The 25,246-nt window shown below is 49.9% G+C and overlaps 1 protein-coding gene across 1 annotated transcript in view; it reads left to right on the top strand.

Moving 5' to 3' along the window:
• Positions 1 to 25,246, top strand: part of XRN1 (5'-3' exoribonuclease 1) — a 1,308,150-nt gene that overhangs the window by 809,823 nt on the left and 473,081 nt on the right. Inside the window, exons 30-31 of the mRNA XM_086943712.1 lie at positions 19,272 to 19,341; positions 19,528 to 19,753. Coding sequence (XP_086799838.1) covers positions 19,272 to 19,341; positions 19,528 to 19,753 — 296 coding nt within the window. The remainder of the gene's footprint in view (positions 1 to 19,271; positions 19,342 to 19,527; positions 19,754 to 25,246) is intronic.

Below are 25,246 nucleotides of genomic sequence, written 5' to 3'. Positions count from 1 at the left end.
ATAGGGAAAGCAAAAAGAAAAAGTACAGTCAGAAAACTCAGGGAGTAGGAACAGAAACCCGTCCCTGAACTCCCGCATGAGTGGGTTCAGGAGGAGGATCAATGAACATGCATGCGAACTCCGCCGTCCCAATAAGCATCACCCTCCCCAAGAACTACATTAGATAGCACAACAGTGAACAAGCTAGCAGGGAGAGCTAATGCGCAGTAGGCGGCAAAACAGGCCAGGTTCGAAGTCCACCCTACCACCACCCACCCGCCCGGATGCTAAGCTAAGAAAGTCTTCTATCCCTGGCCCGATCTGGGACTCAGTCTCTCACCCCCTCTACTCGGCAGTCCAGTGAGTAGCAGAAGAAGAAGCAAAGATGGCCGTTCGGGGGAAGGGGGAGGTGCACTGGCAAAGATCGAATGGCGTCCGGTCCCAAAGAAGGATTCCCCCTTGAGCACAGTTCCCTCTGGCATGGTCCCGCCGTTAAAGGCACAGAGCGAAGCGATCAAAGTCCAGGGCGAGCTAACTGGCAAGGAAACTGGGAGGCAAAGCACTGGTAGCTGAGCCCCCGCCATCTCAAGTGGCTGCACACAATCGAGCGTGGAGCAAGGGAGAAACAATGTATCGGTAGCTGCAAAGTAATACGGCAACATACCCCCACCTGCCGTAGCGAGAGTTACAGTATCTTCCACTGTGTGTCCTCGAAACAATGTCGTGGTGGCAGGCTGCGACAACTCCCATCCGGAGTACTGTAGAAAACAATTCCCCTGCTCCTGACTACAAGTGTGGGCACAGGCATCCAGACGTGTCCCCAGCTCGCTACAGCCATTCCGCACCTCCGTTCTCAATTCCCCCAGGGCTGCCAGCACATCTGCGAGCGTAATTTCAGACTGTAGGGACCCCATCGTCGCAGTCCCCGGGGGAGAGTCTGTTCCGGTCTCCTCCACTCCAGAGTAGTCACCGCTCCGTCTGATCGCCGTTCGATAGCCTGCCGCTGATGTCGCCATCTTGTCTTCTACCCAACGCGGTAGTGCGGGGGGAGACAGGGGGAAGTAGCGGGACACGACCCGGCCGCTGGTGATGGTCCCTAGTCAGTGGTGTTCCGTCCGGTTCCACTGGCTGCGTGGAGGCCGATGAGTGCGTGGTGAGTCAGGTAGACCCGGGCAGAGGTCACCGTCCCAGGCTGGAGGGACTCGTAAAGCACTGCACAAGCATGGCGGCCAGTACACAAAGGACTCGCCGGTCCGGCGCCTCTACCCTCCGTCGCTGTGTGGTCTAGGGAGCGTGCAACGGCCTCTGTCGGCCGGTAGCGCGCAAGTCGTGTCCCCACGGGAAGGCGCCGTCCGGCCACACCACTCAGGTCACAGGCGATCGCGGGAGGGGACCAGGTTCTTGTTTTTTAAGTATACAATTTCAATGGTCCTATTTTACTTACCAGTTATTTATATCATAGATTTTAAATTGTAGCGATCACTGCAAATTCTGTTCATTTACTATGTTATGCGGGTACGAGTTTCTACCCTACACTATCTCTTAGAAAAAGGCATGGATTCTCAACTCTGCTGTACTTTGAGATCCAAGTGCCCAAATGGAATACCCTGATGTTCGTTGCATGTGTGGCTGTAGATATGCATGCTCTGCATACTCCTGCCACCTAGCATTGGCATAGGATGTTGCTAGTTTTTATTCAAAGAAGTCTTTTGAATCATGAGGTACCCTGGACTTCTACTTGGCAATGGCATTGTCACTGACTCCATTGTTAAATTATTTTCCTCTGCTATTGGGTTCGGACATTTATTGTCAGAGCTCCCGGACTCGTATTCTCCCTATTGCTGCTCCACATCCCTACAGTAAGATTTTGATTCCTACTGACGATAGAAGCACTTCATCTACATCGGTTTTCAGTTTCTTTGCTCTTTTTTCAACACCTCTGGGACCGTTTGAGAAGACCGGGTCCCTCGACTTTGAGAATGAGTGGGACTCAGAATAATGAAGCGCCCTCAGTGTGACAAAAAGTACTCTTGGATCAGTTTACACTGGGTGTGAAATATTTGTCTTTCTCCAGAGCATATGCATGCCAAGTGACCTTTTGTTTATCTTTTTGCTGCTAAAAAACACTCTGGCATCAAAGGGATCGATGCTGGGCCCAAATAACCATGCAGCAGCAATCCACAGATATCATGCCTGATCTCTTTGCAGACGCAGGCCTACTCTGCGCTGAAGAAAAAGAGGAGGGTACATCAAGTCGTAAGGCCTGCCAGCACCCCAAGACGAACCAGAAGTAATTAACCCTGGCATATGCGAGCCAGAAGAACAGTTAGGAAGAAGAAACTCCCTCCACCTCTGCCAGCCCTCAAGTCCATGCCGAGATCCACGAATATGGTTGAAATTAAACACCATAAGCCTCACAAGAGACCACCACTAAGGCGGAGCATCATCCCTCAGGGGAATGAGCATGCATCCTTGGACACAGAATTATGCCACCCTCAGTGTCTCCCAGCCTTTGGTCAGCACAGGGGTAAGGCATCAGAGCCGATACAGGACTCAGGCAAAAACCTGGACTCCCACTGATTCTGTGACACCAAGGAACCAAAAAACTCTTAGAAGTTGAAGACTCTATCAGAATCTGCGTAACTTTTGATGCCAAAACCTCTTTGAGCCCTGTAAACAGCTTCTAAAGCCTATTTGGTACCCAAGTCTTTTTCGGGGCGATACAGTCTTATGCTTCTAGATCAGATGACTCACAGAAACCAATCCTCAAGGGACTACAAGAGGAAGTAGACAAAAGGCAAAAATGTATTTTCATCCATCCTCAAATTGGGAAAAATAGATTTAAAGAAACAAAGGCCTTGGACATTTTACCTAAAAAAAAAAGGCAGATGTTCACCAAGGAGCCCATGCCAGACTCGCATTCAGACGCTCAAACACAGCCCAAGAGTTTTAGCGATCCGACCACCAGCACCCCTCATGCAGCTTCACCTCCACTACCACCTCGACTAGACTGGTGTCCACCTCCACTACTTTTGCTCTCTTTTGCACTGCTTCACATTTGATGCTAAGCATATGTATCTAGGCCAACACATGCTACGAATGGAATTTGTTATTTACCCTGTAAGCATCTTTTCATAGTGTGTAGTGCCGTAGATTCATATGCACCCGCCCGCCTCCCTGAAAGCATTTGGTTGTATTACTTCAAAGTATTTTAAACATATTTTACATACTAAAGAGTTTTATACGCATGTTCTCTTTATTCTGTCACATTGTTTCTCTTATCTTTCTAATGCTTTCTCGTCGAGCCAAAATCAGTCTAACAAAGGAACTGAGGAACATGCGCAATACACATCGGAGGAGGAGTCACTATACCTTGTGACTCGAAGACTTCATCATAGAAAAACAGCTTGTAATCGCCTGAGCCCAACACTACATGGCAGGATAATGCTGATCATATGAATCTTCGGCACTACACTCTATGAATAGATGCTTACAGGGTAAGTAACATATTCTTTCTTCCGCCAGCCTTGCATTGCAGTCCGTGAACACCGCATGCTTATTGACCCGTCATTCCGACACGCTGTGGGAAAAAGTTGCGCAAGTGCTGCCACAGGTGCTGGAGCATGCCCGGGCCATTCTCTCTTAAGCAGTTACAAATGGGAGAACGTAGAAAAGTTTACTATATGCTGTGGCTTGGACGCAACCGACTCGCTGGGCAGAGAAGTTTAATCGACGGTGGCCCTCAGACGTCATGCCTGGCTGAGAGCATCTGGCTTTTAAGGGGATATCCAGGCTTCCCTCATTGACATACCCTTCAATGCACCCGTAATTTTGACACTTGAGCGCTTTAAGGATCCGTGGGCTTTGGCCAAGTCTTTGGGCCTCTCGCCTGCCCCACATCCCCAGTCTGCCCTTTGCTCCTTTTATGGCCATGGAAGGGGCTTAAACCACGCCAAACTTATCCCAGCCACCGAGCATGCTGGGTCGGGTAGCCAGAGGTCTAGTCCACCCACTCCCCCAACAAACCCCCTCCCCTCCCCCCTACTATCCCCGGTGGGTGTTTAACAGAGCGGCCAAAAGGGCTACACTCTCCCCTTAGAAACTTCCCCTTCCATACCTCCATCTAATGACCTGCTGATGGAAGATCATCTCTCCCTTCTCCAGGAGGAAATCACGGCTCTCTTTGCCAAGGGAGCTATAGAGAGGGCTCAGGTCCCAGAGGTAGGCTGTGGTTGCTATTCCTGCTACTTTCTGGTCTCGAAAAAGGACAAAGGCCCTCGTCCTGTCCTAGATCTCTGAGCCCTCAACTACTTCCTTAAAAAGAAGAAATTCAAGATGCTCACATTGGCTCAGGTCTTGTCTGCCCAGGAGGCTGGATGGTAGCATTGGACTTAAAGGGCACCTATTTTAACATTCCTGTCCTGCCTGCCCATCGGCGTTACCTGTGGTTTCCGGTAGGCCACAAGCATTTTCAGTTCACTGTGCTCCTTCTTGGCCTTACCAGCGCCCCTCAGGTGTTCACCAAGGTGATGGCGGTGGTTGCAGCATAACTATGCAGATCAGGGGTGCCAGTCCTCCCCCTATATCGATGACTGGCTGCTATAGGTGGGCTCACCCCAGGCTGTCGTCTCCCACCTCCAGGCTTCATTGGACCTCCTTCATTCGCTGGGGTTCACTATCAACATCCCAAAGTCACACCGGACTTCCTCTCAGATACGCCCTTTTATCTGAGCTGTTCTGGACACAGTGCAGTTTCAGTCTTATCCTCCCGAGTGGTGAGTCTAGGATATTCAGGCTATGATACTGATGTTTCAGCCTCTATCCTGGATTTCGATGAGAGGGACTCTATGGCTGTTGGGCCTCATGGCCTCCTGCATCCTGCTTGTAGACCATGCCAGATGGCATATGCGAGCTCTGCAGTGGGACCTGAAGTTCCAATGGGCACAGCATCGGTAAAAAACTCACAGACCTAGGGCACTGCGAAAGACCTGCAGTGGTGGCTTACAAACCGCAAATGGGTCAGAGGCAGATCCCTCTCCTTTCCCCACCCAGATATTACAGTAGTGACAGATGCGTCTTCTGGGGTGGCAATCTGGGGGAGTTGGAGATCAAAGGACTCTAATCTCCAGCGGAAGCCAGGCTCCTTATCAACCTGTTGGTGCTTCGGGCTATCCGATTGGCACTGAATACCTTTTTACCTCCATCAAGGGAAGGCTAGTTCAGGTGTTCTGTTCACGGACAACACTACCACCATGTGATACAGCAACAAACAGGGCGGTGTGGAGTTGTGGACTCTGTCAAGTGTCCCTATGTCTTCAGACTTGGCTGGAACAACAGGACATTTCCCTGGTGGTTCAACATCTGGCTGGTTCTCTGAAACCCAAAGCGGACAAACTCAGCCGACGATGCCTTGCGGATCTCGAGTGGCATCTCCATCCAGAGGTCGTTCAAGGACTCTTTCAGCGGTGGGGAGAGCCTTGGTTAGTTCTGTTTGCCTCTAAAGAGAACACGCAATGTCAGCAGTTTTGCGCGTTGGAATTTCCAAGGCGACTCTCGCTCAGTGATGCTCAAGAAGATCATGAGCTACCAGCCACAAGTCGTGCTTGTGGCTCCGGGCTGGGCATGGAGAGTCTGGTATTCCGAGTTTCTGGCAATGAATATCGATCCTCAGATAAGGCTTCCTCTTCAGGAGGATCTTCTGTTGCAGCAGCAGGGAAGGGTCCTCCACCCGAACTTTCAACTCTCCGCCTCCTTATGCTGAGATTGAGCGGCAACAGCTGACCGCTTTTGTCCTTCCTCCTAAAGTCTGCAAAGTTACTCTAGCAGCCAGGCGTCCCTTCTCGAAATCAGCATACGCCTGCCAATGGAACACATTTTTAAAATATTGTACAGAACAGTCTATGGACCCCTTATCTGCCTCTGTTAGATGTGCTCCTTTTTATCATTTCCTTGGCCCAGCAGGGCTCTGCTCTGGGCACTCTGAAGGGCTACCTTTTTGTCCTCTCAGCTTTTTTTTGGCTTTCAGATTAGCCTTCACTTTTTAAATCTCCTCTCGGGCAGAGATTTTTGAAGGGTTAACTCTCTTGTTTCCCCATTCTCCTTGTATTATGCCATAGTAGGACCTTAATTTGGTCCTTCCCTTCTTGATATGCACACTGTTTGAGCTGCTGCACAACTACCCTCGATGGGTGCTAACTATCAAATCTGCCTTTTTGGTGGCAATCACCTCTGCCAGGAGGGTGAGCGAACTACAGGCAAGGTCATTACAGCCTCCTTACCTGACTGTCTTTCCGGACATAGTGGTACTCCGGACTAGTGTAGAAGCTGGCTCTGTATATACTATACCAAAATGAGGTATGGTGTGCACAGAGTCCAGTGGAACCCCAAAGGTAGGCAGAGGTAAAAGTAGATAGTACCTGACTCTCTATTTGTGGTATTTTGGGCCAGAAGTAAGGCTTTATCCGAGGGTAGTGTTAAGCATTTGTTGTACACACTCAATCAGCTAATTATGTCACACACTCAGACTGACCAATTTTGTTTGTATAAAAATATTTAGTTCTATTTATTTCCTAGAACCAAACAAGCCTGGCACAGGTAAGTGTATTTGATAATTTTCAAGGCAGGTTGAACAATACAAGCAAGCTGAATGCAAATGTTTGTTACAGGTTTGTAAATGCTTTCAATACAGTTGAAATTACTGTTGGATTACTTTTGATTACTGTACAGATTACTTTTCTGCATCACGTTTTCTACTCCGTGTATTACACCTAGATGTCACACTGGGACATTTCCTAGAGAAAAGGTAAGTAGGCAGTTTTTAGATCTTTGCAGTTTTCAAAGTTCAATACAAAACCAACTCCCCACTTACAATTTTTTTTCAAGGAAAAACAGTCAATGTGCAAGATAATAGCATTATACCTATTTACCAGACTGGCTTCATGCCACAGGCTTCAACCTTGGACAACGTATTGGCACTGGCATACCTATAAGCCCAGGCAACCCGGAAGAACCACCCTCCACTTTTCTGCTGCTTCGTGGATTATAGCACAGCCTTCGATACAGTTGTTTGTAGAAGATTATGGTGGAAGCTAGAAAACTGGGGCATTGCATCAAACCTACTGAAGGCAGTAAGATCGCTCTACAAAGACACCTGGGTAAGGGTCCAAACCAGCGCTAATACAGTGTCCCCGAAAATCACAGCGAACGGACTGAAGCAAGGCTATGTGCTGCCCCCCTTCTTTTTAACCTATACACAGTAGATCTGGGGATGCCCTTAAAGGAGCCTGCCTAGTAGCACCTAGACTAGGAAACATGAGGCTGCCGGTGCTCCAATACGCCGACGACACTGCCATAGTGGACCACACGAAGGTGGGCCTACAAAGGGCCTTATTTGCACTAAATCGCTTCAACATCAATAACTTGACAGTAAACCAAGGAAAGACCAAGGTCGTCATTTTTGGGACCTATTACCAGAAAAAGAAAGCACACACAATGGCAAATTGGCAACTTGCAAATCAAGGCAGCGGAGTCATACAATTTCCTAGGGGATTGGCTGACTGAACGGGCTGAGGCGAAAGCCCACCTGAAACATCAGAGCATCAAGGCTAATATGGTCATACATCTATTTAAGCAACTAAGTCACCACCTGAACAGCCCAACTGCCGGTCCAATACTGAAAGTTTTAAAAGCGAAACTTTACCAGCAATTAGCTATGGCCACCCGGCCTTTCTCGGGTCAAAGCATGCCTGCTTAAATTCAGCACAATCTAAAGCATACAAAGCAGTGCTTCAAATTACGAGGTCAGCAAGGAAAGCAAGGCAAAGGCTGGAACTAGGTGTAGCGAGGCCAGACTTGATGTGCCAGGGGGACTTTATAAAACTATATCTCAGGATTTTAGGAGCCCCAGCTAATACACTAAAACACCAACTGAGAACAATTTTTGAAGACCCCTGCACAACCTGGCACACCACCCTTGACTAAGAGATTGAAACATTGAATATAGTGGAAGAGAGCATATCGCGGCCAGAAATTCCGATGAACGCTTGGAAAAGAGCTATAAACAAACAAGTGTGTGAAATTTCATTGATCTTGACTGCAAATCTCTCCGTTCAAGTTCACACTTAGATCCGCTGAATAGCTCTTAGACGGCAGGCAAAGCCTAGGCTTACCTAAGTGACACTCTCACTCTATTGGCCAAAAGTAAAATTCTGTTCATGATATTAACCGCCCTAGAAATTGCGTATTTCAACCCCGCATGGGCCCGAAGGGGGGATGCCACAAACTGTAGACTCTGCCCCTATAAGGGAATCGTGGCTGCACCTCTTATGCTGTTGCCCCAATTGCATCGACTCACGTCGGCGACTATTGCACCCGATGTGTACAATCAATGGAATAAAATCTTGCAGTGAAACGTCAGCCATATGGTTTTCCAATTCCAGCACGAAAACCCTAGCAAGACCGGGGACATTTATCCACCACATCAGGACGGCCTTAAAAACAGCAAATAAACGAAATAACACCCTGGAGAAGAGCATTACAAATCCAGCGGAAGACAGTTGAGGTGGTCTCGATTGTGCATAGATGCCTTTCTGCACTTCCAGCACCCCCTCTTGGTTAGTGCCGAACAGGATAACTGACATGAGGTTAAGGGGAATGAGCCATAGCTTTATAATGCCACCCATCTCCACAGAACATTGTGGGATTCTGAATTGCAATTCAAGTCACACCTCCATAGTTACAAATCCTGAGGAAGGATGATCGTGGTGGAACTGGGGAGGGGCGGCAAATCCCTTTATCAAAAACTTTTTATTTCTACTACAAACTGAAGTTTTATCATTGTTTTAGCTGTAAAATGCTGATTGCTTTTACTGTAATGATTTTAATTAATTGGACAGTTAATAAAAAAATATGGTCAATGTATTCCTATGGAGAGAAATTAATTCATTGGTTAACAGGTAAGTACTTTGTAGTGGGAGTTGCTATTCTGGGATTAGAACAAGGGTTCCTCCAGGGTCAAGGATGCACTCTCAAAGCACCCTCAGCGGCACTAGGGCAGCCAGGTGCAGAGTACTGAGGCCCAATGTTATCCAATGGGTAATAGGGGCCTCTGGTTGATGGCTGCTCACAAGCAGGCCACAAGGTTGTGGGAGCAAACCTCCTGGGGTTTAGCTCAGGGCAAAGGGGATCCGAGTGAGCACCCAAAGTACACCTGCAGCGGCTCAGGGGCGGCTGGGTGCAGGGTGCTAGTTTGGCCTTGGGTGCCCTGTTGATTTCAATGGGGATTCTCCGGTTTCAACAAAGACTGCTGGCTCGGGGACAAAGATCTTCTGGAGGTGACAACCAGTTGGAGAGGGAAGTTGGGATGCTGGGACACCGTCGGTTGGGACACCCAAGGCCGTGGGTCTTCGGGTGCAGGGGTGTTTTTAGGCGTCTGTTTTCTTACCAGCTCCGGTTACGGTCAGGGGATCCTCCAGAAAGAGACTGCAGGCTTCTGTGGGAGATTCGAGGCAGGTCAGAGAGCACCAGATCTGAGGTCAGGATGCCGGGGAGGCCTCCTCGCGGTGTTGGGCCACTCGGGCCATGGGCATCGGGTGCAGAGTGGTGGATTTGGCCATAGTCTGTGGGTGAGCAAATCCGGTGCTCACGGGAGACAGAGTCTTTTCTGTGGAGGGCAGGGTAGGTCCTCGGGGTTCTTGAAGTTGCTGGCTGCAGTACACACCAGGATTTCGCTTCTGCAGGCTAAAAGTGGGGACAGGCTGAGGCTAAGTCAGTGGACGTCCTCCTCTTCTTAGCTTCGGCACGGCTCTTCGGTCCTTCTTTTCTTCTTGGTCGGTTCTTGTCTGAGGAGGCAAGGTTCAGGGGTGCCCCTAAATACTAGATTTAGTGGTGTTACAGGTAGGTAAAGGTTGGGATCAATGGGTCCCTTCCTTGGGGTAGGTACACCCCCTACTTTGCCACCTTCTAGTGTGAGGGGGCATATGCCTCATTCTGGTTGGCTGAGTCCCCCAACTGCAAAATGGCGGAGACTGAGAGTTGTGCTTCACCTCGCCTCCCCCACTGGAGAAGTGGGGTTGACAAAGTGGGCCCATCTCCCTTCCTCACTTGGTTTTCCTGTCGATTCTCCTGCACAAAGTGGGGGGTCAGAACAGGCGGGAGCCAGTTGCTGGAAGCAACAAAGGGCCAGGGAAGCTCACAAAGGCTGCAATCCTTTGAAGCTTCCCCTTTGTGGACCCTGCCCATACTGGGGGATGAGGCCTGGCATCTCATCCCAGGATGTGCATTGTTTCAGACCCCAGAGAGCAGCAAGCTCTCGATCCAGGAGTCCAGAATCATTTCTGGACCCTGGTGTTAAGTCGTTTTTCAGGGGGCATCTCTGAGATGTCCTCTGTGTGCATTTTTCATTAAATCGCACACTGGCATCAGTGTGGGTTTAATGTGGTGAGAAGTTTGATATCAAACTTCCCAGTTTTAAGTAAACCCATTATGGTACTGTGGAGTTCGTAATGACAAACTCTCAGCACCATATACTCCTAATGGCATTACTGCACTTAAAATATCTAAGAATTGATAGGGGGTACAGGGCTCATGCACCTGTACTCTCACCACTGGTATAGTGCACCCAGCTAGAGGGGTGGCTGACCTATGCCAATGCAGTGGGTTGTAGGCATGGCACACAGGGATGCGTGCCATGCCGACTCTTCACTTTATTCTGCACCAAAATATGCAGCCTGTGTGTAAAGGTAGAGGGCAAGGGTGGCACAATAAGTGCTGCTGCCCTTAGAGGCCTTCCCTGGCCACAGTGCCCTTGGTACCTGAGGTACCATTTACAAGGGACTGACCTGTGGCCAAAGAGTGCCAATTGGGTTTGGTCTTCAATGCAGTTTAGGGAAAGAACATAGGCCCTGGGTACCTGTTTGGCAGGAACCCAGGGCACACTCAGTCAAAGCACATCAGCAATTCAGCAAAAAGTGGGGGCAACCATGCCAAAAAAGGTACTTTCTTACAACTAGGGCATCTTTTCTGCCCAAGGTAGTAATATCCTTCCATCTGGGACAGTCTGTTACTCTGCCCACTTTCTAATCACCTCCTCATCCTTCTAAAGAAGAGGAGTCTCCCACAATCTGGCCCCAAAAAGAGCATTATCGTTCTACTATAATCGCACCAAAGAGTTCCGGTGGATGATTAACTCTTTATAGGGTACTTGGTAGCAAAGAAGGGGTTTGCTGTTCAAAAGAGGACCTTTTCACGCTGGGCTATATTCTGTATCAAGATATGTTACACCTTGGTAAGGAAACAGCCTCCTGAAGGCCTAAGGGCCCATTCCACTAGGGTGAAGCCAGCCACCACGGCACACCGGTGTGGTGTCCCTAATGCGGATATCTGTCAGGCGGCCATGTGGGCATCTCTGTACATGGTCGCCAGACACTGTTGCCTGGAATCTCAAGTTCGCGAGGAGGTCCTGTTTGCCCACTCTGTCTTGCAGGATTTCTTGGATTGAAACTTTTCCGCTGTCCCACCTCTGAGGAAGATATAACTTTGGTATCTGTTCAAAGGTAAGGAACCTGAGGCTAGATATCTCTATCAGATAAACAGGTTACTTACCTTTGGTAATGCCTTATCTGAAAGAGACACGTTAGTGATAGATTCCTTACCTTAGAATATCCCCAGGCGTCAGACTGGATCCAGAAAGTTTTGCTTAGCAGTACCCCTGCGCGTCAGTAGGTGGCGTTCTGCAGCTTTGCGTCCGTCACTGGTGTCGTCAGTGCCGAGATGACGTCACGGAGAGTACTTAGGTGCCACCCATGCACGCTGACGTCAGTTCTTTCTTTTTTTCACGCCAGCAAGCACAGATCCGGATTGAGCACGCACCTCAGTCACTTTTTGACTACTCTTTTGAGACTTTTTGTCTCCCCCTTTTTTCTTCTGGTGCACGTAGGGATGCCCGGCTTCAAGTCTTGTGGGACGTGCCGCCGTAATATGTCAGTGGAGGACCCCCACGATGTTTGCCTCTACTGCCTGGAGTCGGATCACTACGCCCCGGGACTGCCGGGACTGTCGAACCATGGCCCCGAAAGCCTTGCGGGAGAGGCGTCAGAAATTGCTGGAGGTTCGGCATTCGTCACACTGCCGCTCTGGGTTCCAGGGGTCGTTGTAAAAAACAACGTTGATGGACACAATGCAGAACAATGTCTTACATTCACCCCGGTACAAAGATCTGGTCCTAAATCCATCGTTTTTTTGCACTCCACACCACCCTAGGTCAGACACTGGCTATATGCAAATCAGCCTTGACCCTGTGCCTCATGGGAACAGTCCATCCCGAACTGCCAAGCCATGTCTTTCCTAGACCGGAATCAAGCATCCAAGGACCGGTTTCTGGCTATCAGCCTTCTTCAGGCTATCAGCCTTCTTCAGCCTGGATAGCTTGACTCCAGTGATGTGGAGAGCCTGGGACTCACGTCTGAGCATACCCAGCCCACTCGGGGTGAAAATTGCAAAAAACACAGTTGATGGACAGAATGCAGAACAATGTCTTACATTCACCCCAGTACAAAGACCTGGGCCTAAATCCATAGTTTTTTTGCACTCCACACCACCCTAGGTCAGACACTGGCTATATGCAAATCAGCCTTGACCCTGTGCCTCATGGGAACAGTCCAGCCCGAACTACCAAGCCATGTCTTTCCTAGACCGGAATCAAGCATCCAAGGACCGGTTTCTGGCTATCAGCCTTCTTCAGCCTGGATAGCTTGACTCCAGTGATGTGGAGAGCCTGGGACTCACGTCTGAGCAGGACCTCTGGCAGGACCGGGAGCTGTCGCTTCCCGGGCTCCAAGTCTTCGCCTTCGGAATCCAGTAAGCAACGCCATGAAAAGAAGTCGAAGAAGTGTGTTCGCTCTCCGACGTCCCCCTGTCGCTCCTCTGAGGGGGATGAGAGGGACAGGGGCTCCGCACCTGCGCCTCCTCCGGAGTCTGGGAGTCCTGCGGCCTACCCGCCATACCCTGGTCCGTCGGCGACTCCCGATCAGGTGCTAGAGTTGCAGCTGCCCTGGACCTCCTTTTTAGGCCCTGGGCTCCCACCGGCGCGCCTTCGGGCCCTGCGGTCCCGTGCCCAGATCCTGCTGGCCCGGCGGCTTCGCCACCGGCCCTGGCACCACAGGATCCTACGCCGCTGGCTCCGGCCCCGGCGCCATGAGGTCAGCGCTGCCGTCTCCGGCCCGAGCACCAACCTCTGCTCCACCCCCGGCACCGCACTTGATGCCGTTCATCCCACCCCTGCCCCGGTTACTGGACCAATTTGTCCCGGCCTGGGATCCGAATTGTGAGGCGGCTCCGGCCCGGCCGGCGCCGTTCCCGACTCAGTTCGTCCACTCACCGGCTCCTGGTCTGCCGCCACAACCGGCTCCCTCTACGCCAGAGGCGGACGACGACTGGGACGGGTCAGAGGACCCTCTTGCCTGGCAAGGTGACTCCGAGCAAGATTATGTGGACGACCTTGAAGACGCGGGCGAACTTGATGTTTCTTATGACCCGGGGTGTGCCTCTCCTCCGCCTACTATGGAGGAGGGTGCTTCCTACACTGTGGTGCTCTGTCGGGCTGTGGAGGCTCTCAATCTCGACCTCCCTACGGTGGCCCTCAAAACTAACCTCCTTACAGAGTTGCTCCAGGCAGCTGCGGCATCGTCGGAGCCGCTGCTTCCTTTCAATGAGGCCCTTACCGAAGTACTTTTGGGGACTTGGTTGCAGCCGGCCAAAGGGGCGCCGGTGGATAAGAACGTCACCAGGCGTCATCGTCCGGCACCTGGTGATCTCGCCTTCCTGACCTCTTACCCTACACCTGAAAGCCTGATCATTCAGGCCTCAATATCACCGAGTGCCTTTCCCACGGCTCCGCCGGATAAGGACTCTAAAAGGTTGGAACAATTTGGTAAGAGGTTGGTCTCTTCGGCCAGCTTACGGCTGCGGTCGGTTAACACCGCCTGCTTGTTGGGCCGTTACTCCCACGCAGTGTGGGATTCCGTCACTCAGGTGTTGCCTGAGTCTTCGGAGGAGGTCCAGCCTGTCCTATCCCAAGCGATTGCTGAAGGGAAGGATGTGGCTAAGTTTGCCATCAGGTGTGGTTTGGAACCGCTAATTCGTTGGGCACGGCAATTTCCACGACTGTGGCGTTGAGGCGCCACACCTGGTTGCGTTTGCCAGATGTTCAGAGCTCGCTCATGGACATGCCCTTTGATGGCTCCCGCCTCTTTGGCGATAAAGACGACAATGAACTGGAGCACTTTAAGGACTCACGGGCCACAGCCAAGTCCTAGGGTCGTTCTATGAAGCACCCTGCCACTCCTGGGTTTCATTTCTTTTGTGGCCAGGGTAGAGGCACCAGGCAGGCTCCTCTAGCAAGCCTGCGCAGAACCAGCCTCAGCGCGGTCATGGCCGTGGCTTCTGCAGGGTCGGGTCTGGGAACCAGTGTGCTGGTCAGTCCACCTCTACCCCTGCTGCTTCCTCCTCCAAGCCTTCCTAATCCGAGCTTGGTGGGGTCCGCCACCACCTCCACCACTGGCGCTAGATTACATCAGACAAGTGGGTGCTGCAGATAATCTGGAAAGGTTACTCCCTTCCTCTTCAGTCCTCCCCTCCATCCATGCCACCTATATGCCACCGCATGTCGGGAGAAAGTTACTGCCCTCTTGGCCAAGGGGGCCATCGAGTACGTTCCCGAGCAGGAAATAGGGAGTGGTTGTTATTCCCACGTCTTTCTGGTCCCCAAGAAGGACAAGTGGGGCCTGCGCCCCATATTGGACCTCCGGGACGTCAATCGCTTCCTCCGGAAGGAAAAAATTCAAAATGCTGACTCTGGCTCAGGTCCTGTCTGCCATCGACCCTGGAGACTGGATGGTATCGTTGGACTTGCAGGACGCTTATTTTCACATCCCCGTCCTGCCGGCCCACCTGTGCTAACTGCGGTTCACGGTAGGCCAGGGGCATTTTCAGTTTGCCATGCTCCACTTCGGCCTCACCAGTGCCCCTCGGGTGTTCACAAAGGTGATGGTGGTGGTCGCAGCTCACCGGCGCAGGTCAGGGATGTCAGTCTTCCCCCTACCTCGACGACTGGTTGTTGAAGGCGGGTTAGGCCCAGGCAGTCGTCAACCACCTTCAGACTACGGCCGACCTCCTGCATTTGCTGGGGTTCTCCATCAATTTGCTGAAGTCGCACTTGAGTCCCTCTCAGAAGCTTCCCTTCATCGGAGCGGTTCTGGATTAGATGTTGTTTCGGGTTTATCCTCCCGAACAGCGAGTCCGGGATATTCAGGCTATGATTCCGACCTTTCAGCCTCTATCCCGGGTTTCGGTCAGGATGATCCTCCGGCTTTCGGGCCTCATGGCCTCCTGCATCCTGCTGGTGACACATACCAGATGGCATAAGTGGGCTCTGCTCTGCAGTGGGACTTGAAGTTCCAGTGGGCGCAACATCAGGGCAACCCGTCCGATCATGTTCAGATCTCGAAGGACACTGCACAACAAATGCAGTGGTGGCTCACGAATCGCGATTGGGTCCAGGGCAGATCCCTCTCTCTTCCCCAACCGGAGTACACTTTGGTGACGGACGCGTCCCTCCTGGGATGGGGAGGCCACTTGGGAGAGGCGGAGATCAGAGGCCTTTGGTCTCCGGCGGAGTCACGGCTCCATATCAATCTTTTGGAGCTCCAGGCGATCAGTCTTGCACTGAAGGCATTCCTTCCCTCTGTCCGGGGGAGTGTGGTGCAGGTGTTAAGGAACAACTCCACCGCCTTGTGGTATTGCAACAAACAGGGCGGGGTGGGGTCCTGGACCCTATGTCAAGAGGCTCTGCGCCTTTGGACATGGCTGGAACATCAAGGCATTATCTTGTTGGTTCAACACCTGGCAGTTTCTCTGAACTCAGCCTTGGTTGGATCGATTCGCCATGAAGAGAATTTGCTGTCATCAGTTCTGTGCGTTGGAATTTCCAAGGCGGCATTCGCTCTGAGATGCTTTTCATCGCGAGTGGAGTTGCGGTCTGTTGTACGCCTTTCCACCTGTACCACTTCTGCCCAGAGTGCTGAAGAAGATCAGGCGCGACCAGGCCCAAATCATTCTTGTAGCTCCGGACTGGGCTAAAAGAGAATGGTATCCCGAGCTACTCAGTATGAGCGTTGATCCCCTGATCCGTCTTCCTCTTAGGGAGGATCTTCCGTCGCAGCATCAGGGGACGGTCCTCCACCCGAACCTGTCCAGCCTCCACCTCCATGCGTGGAGATTGAGCGGCGACAGTTTTTCGACCTTCCTTCTGAAGTCTGTAATGTCCTTCTGGCAGCCAAGCGTCCCTCCACTAAGATGTAAACGCCTGAAGGTGGAACAAATTTGTGGCATGGTACACAGCAAAGGCTGTGGATCCCCTTTCTGCCCCTCTTTTTGAGGTTCTTCTGTTTCTCCTGTCTTTGGCCCAGCTGGGTTCTGCTTTGGGCACTATCAAAAGTTATCATTCTGCCATCTCCGCCTTTCTAAGGCTTCATGATCAGCCTTCTCTTTTTAAGTGCCCGGTTGTTAACCATTTCCTCAAAGGCATTACACACACGTTTCCTCCTGTGCCTTTCATAATGCCTCAGTGGGACTTGAATCTTGTCTTGACTTATTTAATGTGCACTCCCCTTGAGCCCCTTTATAACTGCCCCTTACGTCTTCTCATTCTAAAGACGGCTTTCCTGGTAGCCATCACTTCTGCCAGAAGAGTGAGTGAGCTCCAGGCTCTTTCTTCTAAACCTTCATTTCTTTTTGTTCATACGGACAAGGTGGTTCTAAGGCCCCGATCTTCTTTCTTGCCAAAGGTTGTCACACCCTTCCACATCAGTGAGACCATCACTTTGCCCACCTTCTTTCCACCTCCGCATCCTTACAGGGAGGAGGAGAGGCTCCACCGTCTGGACCCAAAACGTGCGCTTGCTTTCTATCTGCAGCTGTTCCTGGTAAATGACCAGCTCTTTGTTGGCTTCGTGGGCGCCAAAAAAGGTTAGGCTGGGCACAAATGGACCATCTCCCGGTGGGTAATTCTGTGCATCAAAGCATGTTACTCCTTGGCCAAGAAGGAGCCTCCTGTGGGTCTGAGGGTCCATTCGAACAGGGCAACTGCAGCCACTACTGCCTTGGGACGCTGTGTTCCCTTGCACGACATTTGTCAGGCAGCTACGTGGGCCTTGCTGCACCTGTTTACCAAGCACTACTGCCTTGACAGTCCGGTCCGGAAAGACGGCTTCTTTGGCCGTTCTGTGCTCTGTGAATTTCTGGTGTAATCCTGTTCGCAGGCCCACCACTGGGGTTGGTATTGCTGTGGTATCTATTCTAAGGTAAGGAATCTGACGCTAACGTGTCTCTTTCAGATGCACAAGTTACTACTTGTGTAACGATGTATCTGTAAGAGACATTAGTTAGTGATAGATTCCTTGCCGCCCCACCCATCCTCCCCGTTCTGCGAACTGGTTACTAGGGTTAAGGTCATCCCTTTTAGGGCCCTAGTTTTGTGCACCAATGGTCGGTTTCTTGCATGGCTCTGTGTTCCTGGCACAGAAAGATGTGTACAGAACTGACGTCCGCACGTATGGGTGGCGCCTAAGTACTCTCTGTGATGTCATCTCGGCGCTGACGACGCCAGTGACTGACGTGGAGCAGCAGGGCACCACCTACTGACGCACAGGGGTACTGTATTTGCGGATCCAGTCTGACGCCTGGGAATATTCTAAGGTTAGGAATCTATCACTAACTAATGTCTCTTACAGATCTATCGTTACACAAGTAGTAACTTGTGCATCTACTAGAGACATTATGTAGCTGCAGATTCCTTACTGACCCATCCATCCTCCCCGCACTGCGCAATTGTTTTTTGTGTCGGCCCTAGTTATCTTTTTTAAAACACAATAGTCAGTCACATCATGGCTTCTGGAGTGGAAAGTTGTGAAAAGTACAAACGGCAGTGCGCCGGAGTGGCGGTTATATTGAAGACGCAGATGTCATGAGGAGTATGAACGCGATGCCTACGACATCACGTGTAGTCGACCGATGCCATCTATGGCAACCCAGGGGTAATACTACGAAAATTCTTCCGGATCCAATCGGACGCCTGGAAGTTCAAAGGTAAGGAATCTGCAGCTGGTACCAGATAAGGCGTTACTGAAGGTAAGTAACTTGTCCATTTAGCCTCAGATTCCTTACCGACCCACCCATCCTTCCCTCTATGCGGAGAGATTTCAAGGGTCAGGGCTGATCGCTTTGAGGCCCTAGTTTGGACACACCAGTGTCTGTGCACATCATGTCTCCGCACTTCTGGCGTTGAACGTCGTGAAAAGTAACTGACCTCAGTACTCAGAGTTGGTGTCTATATATGTGACGCAGACATCACTTCTGCTGCAGATGCCATGCAGAGTTTACTGATGCCACCTACCGGCGCACAGGAGTACTGCTCACGAAAAATCTTCCGGATCCAGTCTTACGCGCGGGGACATTCAAAGGTAAGCAATCTGTGGTTAGATATTGTCTCTACCAGATAAGGCATTACCAAAGTTAAGTAACTTGTTCATTTAGTCTGTTTCAATTCACTTGGGCTCCATTTAAAAAAATCTCTAGATTATGAAATAAACATTCAGATTAATGGAAACACTTCTTTCGGATATACATTAATCTTCATGTTTTTGAGCTACTTAAATAAGCTGCAGCACTCAATGTTTGTTTATTTATGGGGTACATGTTTGCCTGTAGGCAAATGGTGCTAAGCTACTTAAAGAAGTTGTAAGAGGAAGAAATAGGTCACCCGAACAAGAAAGAGATTAAGCTCCTAATATAATTAAACCCGTATAGCAGAGGTACATTGCAGACCAAGTACACTGAAAGATCTGACACTGCATGAGGCCCAATAAAAGAGGGACAAATGTTCTTTCTTTTAGCAGGCCAAATGTTTGTTGGTTTGTGTTACATAGGGCTGCTTATATTTGGCTTCCATTGTAAGATGGTTTCGAAGTTCTGAATCCTAATAGTCAGTTTTCACCTAAGTTCTTTAAGGGCCAGGCTTGGCTAGCAGTTACCATGTTTTTTGTGAAATCTTGTGAACGTCTCAGTTAAGTTATTGAATACAGTATTTTCTTAGTTTTTGTCTCCTGAAAGCTTTGGAGGTTTTCTTTGTTTGTAGCTATTCTAATGCTGATGTGTTTGCCATGTGACTATTGTGAAAGAAACCTCTCAGTACTAAATTTGGAGACCTTTGTCATTGTTATATTATCTGTCTTCTGCAGCGGACAGAGAAGCAGACATCCTCTATGAAGTATTATTTGATGAAGAATTCCCAGGAGGCCTGACAATAAGGTTTGGTGAACTTCTTTGAGTGGATAAATGTTTGAAGTGTGTTTTCTCTAGTGGCTCATTGGTTGAATAATTGGCTGAGTTGGAGCATTTGTAAATGTGGTTTTATGTTTTCTATTCTTTATACTGTCAATTTTCTCACAGTCTGTAACTGGACTTATAAAACATTTTGCCTGTTTTGTTTTTTAGGTGCTCTCAACCAAGGGGTTATCGACTGCCAAGTTGTGCCTTAATTAACCTATCGCATGGTAGCCGTACTGAAACCGGAGGTCAGAAGCTGACAGCCATAGTGAAGCCCCAGCCAGCTCCGAATCCCTACATTCCATACACTTCAGAATCTGAGACTACAGGCACGCAAAAAAAGCACCTTGGAGGCCTCAACCACTCTCCCCGCTCGCCCTTTGTCCCTACTCGAGTAAGAACCTTTTTGATGCCATTTTGCAAACCTGAATCTCTTTCCAAAAATCAATGTGAAATGTATGTTGTTGGTTCTTACTTTAAAAGTAAGAGGGGGTAATACTGCTCCTAAATATTTGCTCTTGTCAATAATTGTGAGAACTGTAAAGCACCAGCATTCCTATAAACATTGCACCCGCTTCCATCCACTAAAAGTAAACGTTTTATAATGTAGGGAGTAAGACTGGAGACCCAAATAATATCTGTAGTTGCTAAATGGCGTAACCTCTTAGAAGTTCTAAGAGATTGAACCATGCCCCACTCTGCATAGCCTACACCAAATGATCTTCTCTTTTCTTGCATCAATTTATTACATGGATCATTTCATCTCTAACCCCTCCATGCTCATCACAAGTTCACAGTGTTATCTTATAGGTAACTACTACATAGGTTTGCTGAGCAACAGGATCTTTGCTGGCTCCATAGGGGTCTCAAATAGGGATATGTCATCACAGTTCGGGAAAGGGGGAGCTTAGGAAGTGGCATTATATGTCCTTGGTCCCATGGCTCCATAATGTCATCTTGGTGATGGGCTATTATACTTTTATTTTTAGGAATTGTTTTATTGAAAATGATAATCAGTGTTTATTAAAAGCCATCAGCTACTAACACTAGTAAATGTTCTTCCTCCTGTTTATCCGCTCATTATATAATCCAGCCTGTGTACTCTGATTATACAAGGACTCAGCAAGTCTTTATCAAGATGCTTGCGGTGATACGAGCCTCCCAGGAATCAATTTATTCCCTTAATTTGTTGATTGGCACCTGAAAGTGGGTTCCGCCTTTCTGGTTTTGGATTGTTTTGTTGCTACGTAAACCTACAACATCGACTGGGGTTCTCCATCAACCAGCTGAAGTTTCAAATAACTCCAGCTCAGAGGCTGTTCTTCATTTGAGGTACCCTGGACACTCCGTGCATGAGTGCATTTGCCCTGCATTAGAGCAGCTCATACATTCGGCGTTTGAGCACCATTTGTCAGACTCCAGTGCTGATTTTATTTTGAAGATTTGTCACCTTTTGGACTTGATGTCCTCATGCATCCTTCTGGTGGCTCCACCCAGTCGTTTGAGGAGCTCCCAGTGATCCCTTAGATGACTCTGGTTTCGGGAAAAAGGGAGCATCTCTTCTCACATACGGACCTTCCTACCAGTCCTTGCAAACCTCGATTAGTGGATGTGCCCTTCCTGCCTCGCGATTGGTGATTCCTTCTGTCCTCCTTAGTGGCAGAATGCCATTTTTATGGTTGCCTCATCATTCTGTTGAGGCACTCTTCTGGGAGATGATGTGTTCGAGACATGTGGGCTGCTGAATTTATATCTGTGCATAGATCGCCGCCTAGTGTTGGGTCCGGATGATTGCACATTGTTGTCCTGGAAGAGTCTTCGAAGTATCACAAGATAGGTGGCTCCTCCCCTGGACTACAGTGCGCATGGGCATCCACTCCATCCTCAGATTGTTTTTTTCCGCCATTGGGTTGGGATGTATATTTGTTAACTCAAGTTCGGAATCTATAAAAAACTTTATATTTGGCCAAAAGGCCTTTAGTTGTCGTCGGTATTGTCTTTGCGATCGGTGCCCAGTACTTGTTCCAGCTCTATCCTCGAGCCGGACGTCAAGAAGAGCCGCGTGGCTTTTCAGCACCAAGGCCCGGTCGACGCCTGAGGTCTTATCGACGATCCATTATGGAACGGAGCACGTTCAATAGATGTCCCGTTTGCAACTCCAAGTATCCTCACATCGATGTCCACCCGGTGTGCAACAAGTGCCTGTCTCCGGATCACGATGAAGCCAGCTGTATGGCTTGTTCTCGGTTCCGCTCCAAGAAGACGATTCGCCTTCGACGCGCAGCGGGAAAGGAGGCCCAGCAGACGGCACCTGACCCAGTGAACATCTTCGATGCCGAGGAAGATGAGGAAGTCGAGCAGGAAGTTCAAGAGAACCTGTCTGATCCTGCATCTGAGATCGACTCCAGTTACGACGCCGATGTGGAAATAGTCGATAATGAAGACGTCGACGAGGTAGGAGACGACGATGAGACCTTTGGGGCAGTGGAAGATAGCTCGAGCGAGGAGCTAGGCCCAACCGTTGGTACGGGGGGCTGAGACCAAAACACTCGATAAGGCTCAGGTCGAGGGATCGCTACATGGCCTTACCCGAGATCAAACGCTTGGTTCTACAGCCTCGCCTCAAGGACCGGCTACGGACATTTCCAACGAGCCATCGGTTGACCGATCGAAATCGAAACCAAAAGCATCGGTGTCTACAAAATCGAAAGCACCGGAAACGAAATCGAAACCGAAAGTGCGTATTACTTTGGTCGGATCGAAGGCTTCTGAACCATCGGCACCAGCGAAACAGAAGAGTGTTATCGACCCGGGGAGGTCGCTAAAGGGTGTCGAGCCGAAGGCCGAGGCACCGAAGAAAATGGTCAAGGACGTCGACCCGAAGAAGTCGGCGCCAAAGGCCGTAGACACTAACAAGGGACTCGAAACTCAGAACGTTCTCAATCCTAAACGTCGACTCGACAAGGCTAAGGGCAGTAAAGACCTCGAGTCCACGACTAGCAGTGGCTCTAAAGACCCCGTCGAGTCAACACAGCCATCCGCCTCTTTTTCGAAGCAGGTGTCGGACTCGCTGCAACGCATTAAAGAGAAGGCTATTGCTGTCGGGCCGAAGGCCACTCCACCCCCGAAGCCAGTCAGTAAACCTCCGAAGTCGTCGGCACCAATTCAGTTCACACTGCCGCCGAAAGTGGTACCTAAGGCGTTCGCCCCTAAGACGGGCGTCGAAGCGGCCAAAAAAGTGTCCATGGGGCCAAAGCCTACAACTACAGATGGGGGCCACCAAGCATCGACAGCCTCTGCAGGAAGATCAGTTGAGGCAATTCATCGACGCTGAGACGGGTAGACTTTCCATTTTCAAGCGAAAGATCGCCCCAGAACAGCCTATGGAGTCATATAAAATTCCATTGAAGAAAAAGAGGGATTCTGCTATGTCACCTTCTTTTTGAACCTATACAACCACATGGACAAGACACTGCTCCTATTTCACCCACATACTCCGATGTGGATGTAGGGGATGGTGACAATGAGGATTACAGTTATCCTGTAGACACTGATCCAGAAGATCACACTGAACCCTGGACAGACGCTGTTGACCCAGGGGATCCACAAACTCACCCGGACAGTCATGTCTATGCTATTAAAACCTCACCTACAGAAGACACGGCTGCGTTTAATGCACTTATTGAGAGGTCAGCAAAAAATCATGATGTCCAGCTCCATGCGAAGAGGACTTTTTGTTTGACACCTTCTCAACCTCAGAGAGAACTGTCAAAACTCTACCCATGCTAAAAGGTGTCCTAAAACATGCTGGAGACATCTTTAAGGAGACCACAAGGGCAAGGTTAATAAACTCCGGAATTGAGAAAAAATACAAACCAGCACCTGTGGACCCTACGTGTATCAAGGGACAGTTGCCGTTGGACACTCTGGTTGTTTCCAATGCCCGCAAAAGAGCGAACTCGCAAACAACGGGTGATGCTCCTCCCCCTGACAAGGAATCTAAAGTGCTAGAAGCATCAGGGAAAAGGGTGGCAGCTCAAGCGGCCAATGTCTGGCGAATCTCCAACACACAGGCACTCTTAGCCAGATATGACAGGGCTCATTATGATACACTCGAGACCCTGTTACAACACTTGCCAGATGAGTATAAGGAGGCAGCAGAGATGCTAATACAAGAAGGGAAACTTATATCAAACGCATCTATTAAGTGTGCGCTGGACGCAGCAGACACTGCAGCCAGGGCGATTAATACAAGTGTGATGTTACGAAGACATGCCTGGCTGAGAATCTCCGGCTTCTAGCCCGAGATACAAACCACCATACTCAATCAGCCGGTTAACCCTGATTACTTATTTGGCCCAGAGGTGGACACCACCTTAGAAAAAATTAAGAAGGACACAGAGACTGCAAAGTCTATGGGGGCTCTACAGTCGCAGCAGTTCAGGGGTGGTTCCTTTCGTCTCTCCCAACAATAGAGGAGCTTCCAGAGGCCAACTGTCCCAGCAGACACAATACAGTAAAGGAGGCACGCAGACCACCTACAACAAATACAATAGGGGTGGCTACGTGGAAACAGCACCAAGGGCAGAGGTCGTGGAAACAACAGCTCCCGATCCTCCGCCACTAACAAACAGTGACGTCTTGTCACTGCCCCCCGACCATACCACACCGGTCGGGAGGAGACTACAACAGTTCCTGCCGGTCTGGAAATCCATCACTGCAGACAGGTGGGTGAGGCAGCTTATCCAGTACGGTTATTGTCTGGAGTTAACATCCACTCTACCCCCATACCCCCAAGACACCGTCCTATGTCCGCAGAGCATTTACAATTATTGCAGCAGGAGGTAGTCAGCATGCTGCAAAAAGGAGCCATAGAGCTCGTGCCTGTGGAACAAAAAGGTACAGGGGTGTACTCGCTGTACTTCTTGATCCCAAAAAAGGACGGGTCCCTCAGACCCATACTGGACCTCAGGCCCTTAAACCAGTACATTCTATCAGAACACTTTCACATGCTCACATTACAGCAGGTTCTACCGTTACTCAGTCAGGGAGATTTCCTCCCAACACTAGATCTGAAGGATGCATATTTCCATATACCGCTACACCCGTCACACAGAAAATATCTCAGATTTACCATTCAGGATCAGCATTATCAGTTCAAGGTCCTCCGCCATTTCTGCCTTTCTACGGCTTCCCGTGCCTTTCATAATGTCTCAATGGGACTTAAATATTGTCTTGACCTTTCTGATGTGCGCCCCCTTTGAGCCGTTTTATAACCGTCCCTTGCGTATTCTTACTCTTAAGACGGCTTTCCTGGTAGCTATCACCTCTGCCAGAAGAGTGAGTGAGCTCCAGGCTCTTTCTTCTAGTCCTCCTTTCATCTCTGTTCATCCCGACAAGGTAGTTTTAAGGACTCGTCCTTCTTTCTTGCCAAAGGTTGTCACGCCCTTCCACATTGGGCAGACCATCACTTTGCCTACCTTCTTTCTGCCTCCGCATTCTTCAAAAGAGGAAGAGAGGCTCCACCGTCTGGACCCAAAACGTGTGTTCCTTTTCTATCTGAAGCGCACACAACAGTTCCGGGTGGATGACCAGCTTTTTGTGGGCTACGTGGGCGCCAAGAAAGGTCGGGCCGTGCATAAACGGACCATCTCTCGGTGGGTCATTCTGTGCAACCACGCCTATTACTCGTTGGCTAAGAAGGAGCCTCCTGTGGGACCGCATGCCCATTCTACCAGGGCAACGGCAGCCACTACTGCCTTGGGACGCTGCATCCCCTTGCAGTACATCTGTCAGGCAGCTACGTGGGCCTCGCTGCACACATTTACCAAGCATTATTGCCTTGACAGTCAAGTCCGGAGAGACGGCTTCTTTGGCCTTTCTGTTC

Source organism: Lissotriton vulgaris, chromosome 11, assembly GCF_964263255.1.
Source record: "Lissotriton vulgaris chromosome 11, aLisVul1.2, whole genome shotgun sequence".
Classification (NCBI taxonomy): Eukaryota; Metazoa; Chordata; class Amphibia; order Caudata; family Salamandridae; genus Lissotriton; species Lissotriton vulgaris.
This window is presented reverse-complemented; position numbering and strand designations above follow the sequence as displayed.